The following is a 4,598-nucleotide window of genomic DNA, read 5'->3' on the forward strand; positions in this document are numbered from 1 at the left end:
GGGTCCCCTCAGGTGGTCCTCATGGGCAGGCCCAACCCTGTAGGTTATGGCCAGCAGCCATCCGGACTGGGTCAGTGTCTGTTCTCGGGGACCAAGGTCCCAGGTATCCCTGTTATGAAATATTTTGGATCACCCTGTCACTTCTTACCACTCAGAGCCAGAAGAAACAGACCCAAAACCAAAATCCACACTTTTGCAACAAGCTTCGATCAAACACCCCACTAACTAACCACAGAGAATAGACAGAGGCGAGATTTCTATGCCAAGAGAACACACTTTATTGGGTAAATTTCCAGGGAAGCTTAGTTTTACACGGCGTAAAAGCAGTCAAAGCCAGAAACACAATCTAAGAAGTTTTTTGGTAGAAAAATCTGCTGAGCGGGGAGTCCCTCTAGGGAAGGAGAAGTGGGGGTCATTTAGAGCCGGGACCCACAGGGGTGTTCTCCATCCTGTGGGCCAGGGCCTGCCCAGTTACAGCGGCTGCACGTGCTCCCTGGAAGAAATGATCTTCCCATCTCTGATCTCCTCTGTGATGGTGCGGATCTGGGTGCTGAGCTGGGGGGCCGGGGCACAGGGACCGGTTGAGACGTAAGGAACTCTAACAGCAGGCTTGCATTCCGTGGCACAAGGATGGGCAGGCAGCCTGAGGAAATGAGATCATGTCAAGGCCTGTTTGGCATTGGCCGTTGAACTGACTGGCATGTCAAACATACATGAGGGTCAGGTGAGATGGGTGGGAGACCACGACAAATGGCGCAGATGGTGCCTCTCTGAAATCCCTTGAGGGCTGCATAGACAAAGATCAGAAACTCCCAGCCAGAACCAATGGATGGAGAAGTACGGTGAGTGGGACCAGCTTGTCCCCCTGCAAATGCTTAAAGCCCAGGGCCAGAAGGAATGTCTCTCCAGAGGCTGTGATCAAGCCCCCCCTTCATCTGCACAATAACCACTTCAGGACTGATGCCCTCACCGCGGTACTCAGCATTGGGTCCAGGTGAGCCTTTTCCCCAAGTCTGGACCCCCGGGACCCACGGCCACTCACTTGCAGTCTTCTCCCTCGAGCAGGCGGCGGTAGGTGGCGATCTCTGACTCCAGCCGGGCCTTGACATCCAGCAGCACCTGGTACTCCTGGTTCTGCCGCTCCAGGTCGCAGCGAATCTCAGCCAGCTGAGCCTCCACATTGCCAATCAGGCCCTGCATCTGGGCCAGCTGGGAGCTGTAGCGGGCCTCAGTCTCTGCCAGGGTGGATTCTAGGGAATTCCGCTGTAAAGGGAAAGAAGAAGCACTGCCAATAGGAGGGAATTGCCCCTAGAGACCCACAGCCCTGGGTATCTCCATACCACTAGTGATCACCATCCATGATAACCGAGGCTGGTGGCTCAGGGCACCTGCCATGAGCAGGGCCAGCCCCTCAGGCAGGGGCCACTCACCATGCTGTGCTGAGCCTGCAGCTCGATCTCCAGGGCATTGACGTTGCGTCTCAGCTCGATGATCTCTGTCTGGCAGCACTGCAGCTGCTCTGAACTGGACACCACCTGCTGGTTCAACTCCTCGGTCTGAAAAGCGTGAGAGGACCCAGAGCAGAGTCAGAGCAAGTGAAGCCACTGTCAAGGGTGACCCCACCCCACAAGCTTGTCCAGGGCTGGCCTGGCCTACCTGGGTGTTGAACCAGGCCTCCACATCTCTGCGGTTATTCTCCACTAGGGTCTCATACTGGCATCTCATCTCATCCAGGATCTTGTTGAGGTCCACCGGGGGAGCAGCATCCACCTCCACATTCAGCCGGTCCCCAAGCTGGCATCGGAGTGTATTGACTTCCTGCAGAGAGCAGGCAAGATGGCATAAGGTTGTCACAAGGATGTTGGATACGAGTTTGACTGACCTGGGTAAAAAGCCTCCTCCTCCGGTTGTCAGCTGTGTGACATTAAACAGGATGCTTAACTTCTCTGGGCTTCAGCCTCCTCATGCACCCTGACCTGCCTCCTTGGAGAATTTGGAAGATGATGCAAATACCAGGTAAGTAGAATCATTATCAGGCACTACCCTCCAAATGGAGATTTAGTATCATGCCCAGGAGTGTGGGATCCATATGACCTTAGACAAGTGACTTAACCTTTCTGTGCCTCAGTTTCCTCGTCTATAAAATGGAGCTTGTAATAGTATTTACCTCCCGGAATTATTGTGAAGATGACATGAAACAAGAATGAAATACAAAGTGCTTTGTAGAGTTCTTGGCACACGGTGGGCCATCAGTAAATGTCAGCTGGGGTTACTGTGGAAGTGGTCGTCACCGTTGTTACACCCAAGGGTCAGCAGTGGCTCCCTGCTGGGTGGGAATAATTAGGAGGCTATGTGAGACCAGCCTCACCTCCTCATGGTTCTTCTTGAGACATATCAGCTCCTCCTTCAGAGACTCCACCTGCATCTCCAGGTCAGCCTTGCACAGGGTCAGCTCGTCCAGGATCCGGCGCAGGCCATTGGTGTCGGCCTCCACCAGCTGCCGCATGCCCAGCTCCGTCTCATACCTGCACACACAGAGCCCTGCTGAGTCTGCGGCAAGGCAGCCACTCACAGGCAGGGCCCGCCACCTTGTTGTCCAGCTGCTTGGGGTCAGCATCGCTGTGGTTCTCTCCCTTGACCCAGAAAGGATCTAGAACTGTGCCACACTTCCCACTTACAGCTGCATCTGGCCTCACTCTCACTCTACCAGCTCCCAGAGGCAGAGGACAGAGGCAAGGGAGCAGCACAGAACTGCCTTCCCAGATCAGGCCACTCACTTGGTCCGGAAGTCGTCGGCAGCCAGCTTGGCGTTGTCAATTTGCAGGACCAGCCTGGCATTGTCAGCCTTGGTCAGCAGGATCTGGGGAACCAGGGCCATCCTGTGAGCTGGGGAAGGCCCAGCAGTGGGGGGGCAGGTGGGAGGGGACAGCCCAGCTTTCAGAGGCCATACTTCTAAGTACCTTTGGCATCTCCAGCCCTGAGCTCTGAGCCTAGATATAGAGGGAGTGTCAGTCCTGGAAAGTCATTAGAAAAGACCCTGATGCTGGGAAAGATTGAGAACAGGAGGAGAAGGGGATGACAGAGGATGAGATGGTTGGATATGGTTGGATGGCATCACCAATTCAATGGACATGAGTTTGAGCAAACTCCAGGAGATAGTGAAGGCCAGGGAATCCTGGTGTGCTATAGTCCATGGGGTTGCAAAGAGTTGGACATGACTTAACGAATGACCAGCAACAACAGTCCCAGGAGGGGCATCACAGTGGCCATCAGCCCTGACACCTGCAGCCCCAAAGGCACAGTGGGTCACACCAAGGTGAGCAGAGAGAACCAGGCCAACCTGGATTCAGATTCCACATCCAACACTGACAGACTATGGTATCTTGAGAAAGTGCCCGAACCTCCCTAAAATTCAACTTCCACATCTGTTGGATGAAACCAATAATGTCCATCTCTCCAAGATGAGAAATACACAAACAAAAGGAAGGGAAGGCATTAGGCGCAGAGCTTGTGTCCAGTAAGGACATGGTGTGTGTGATTGCTCTTCCTATAGCTGAGACTGGCTGGAAAGGAGGGGAGTTTACAAACAGAGAGAGGTCTGGGTCCCCCAAGAAACCAAACCCCTAGAGAGAAAAGCTGGCCCTAATAGGAGAGAGAATCCTCTGAGAGCTACAGCCTCATCTGCAGTGGGATGAGACAGACCGCTCCCAGGGTCTGAGTGGCTGGGCTGGGGTGGGGCCAGGCCCCAGGTACCTTCTGCTGGAGCTCCTCAATGGTCTTGAAGTAGCACTGGTAGTCGGGGCAGATGTACGGGGCCTGAGACTCGTACCACTCGCGGATGCGGCTCTCCAGCTCCGCATTCTCCCGCTCCAGCTGCCGCACCTTCTCCAGGTAGCTAGCCAGGCGATCGTTCAGGAACTGCATGGTCTCCTTCTCGTTGCCATTGAAGGAGCCCTCGCAGAACCAGCCCCCGGCCCCGGCAAAGCCAGAGGAATGGAACCCAGAGGACAGGAAGGAACCAGGCAAGCAGCTCCCAAGGCTGGAGAGGCCCAGCCTGACAGAGGAGGCTGACCCAGCAAGGCTGGGCCCCCTGCAGGAGCCCACGGAGCGGACACAGGACACCCGAGAGATGCCGCTGGTTGCACCACAGTGGCCCCTGATAGACCCAGAGGAGAAGATCGGGGAGCAGAACTGGGAAGCCATGATGCTAGCAGAGAAGGTTGCAGCTTAGCAAGAAGCTCAGGTTCTGGCTCTCATGGCCTCTCTGAGGCATTTATATACACTGTCTGTGGGGTGTTGCCATCTTACACTTGGGAAAGCCCATTCCTATTCCAGGAGAATCTCATTAGAATGTGATTTTTGCTACCCATCCAAAATCCCTTACCTTGTAAAAATTAAAAAGAATGTAGAATTTCATTTGCTAAGTCAGGACTCTCAGCTGTTGTCATTTCCTGGTAGAATATGAAATTTATTGCCTCTTCAAAGTCCTTGCACCATATCCCATAAATTGGGAGTGGCCTCACGGATGACATTTGGTATCTGCCCTCTCTGTGAGCCTTCTTCCAGGTGCCCAGGCTGCTCACTTGTCACCTCTGACC

General features: G+C 54.2%; 1 protein-coding gene across 1 annotated transcript; it reads right to left on the reverse strand.

Moving 5' to 3' along the window:
• Window positions 1-260: 260 nt before the first annotated feature.
• Window positions 261-4,203, reverse strand: KRT36 (keratin 36). Its single transcript, XM_019982589.2, has 7 exons — window positions 3,754-4,203; window positions 2,778-2,860; window positions 2,369-2,525; window positions 1,657-1,818; window positions 1,431-1,556; window positions 1,043-1,263; window positions 261-643 (listed from the first exon to the last, which is right to left on the reverse strand). Exons 1-7 carry the CDS (start codon window positions 4,201-4,203, stop codon window positions 472-474), a joined length of 1,371 nt encoding a protein of 456 aa, XP_019838148.1. The 3' UTR covers window positions 261-471.
• Between the last annotated feature and the right edge of the window lie 395 nt (window positions 4,204-4,598).

The sequence above is a fragment of the Bos indicus genome, chromosome 19 (genome assembly GCF_029378745.1).
Source record: "Bos indicus isolate NIAB-ARS_2022 breed Sahiwal x Tharparkar chromosome 19, NIAB-ARS_B.indTharparkar_mat_pri_1.0, whole genome shotgun sequence".
Classification (NCBI taxonomy): domain Eukaryota; kingdom Metazoa; phylum Chordata; class Mammalia; order Artiodactyla; family Bovidae; genus Bos; species Bos indicus.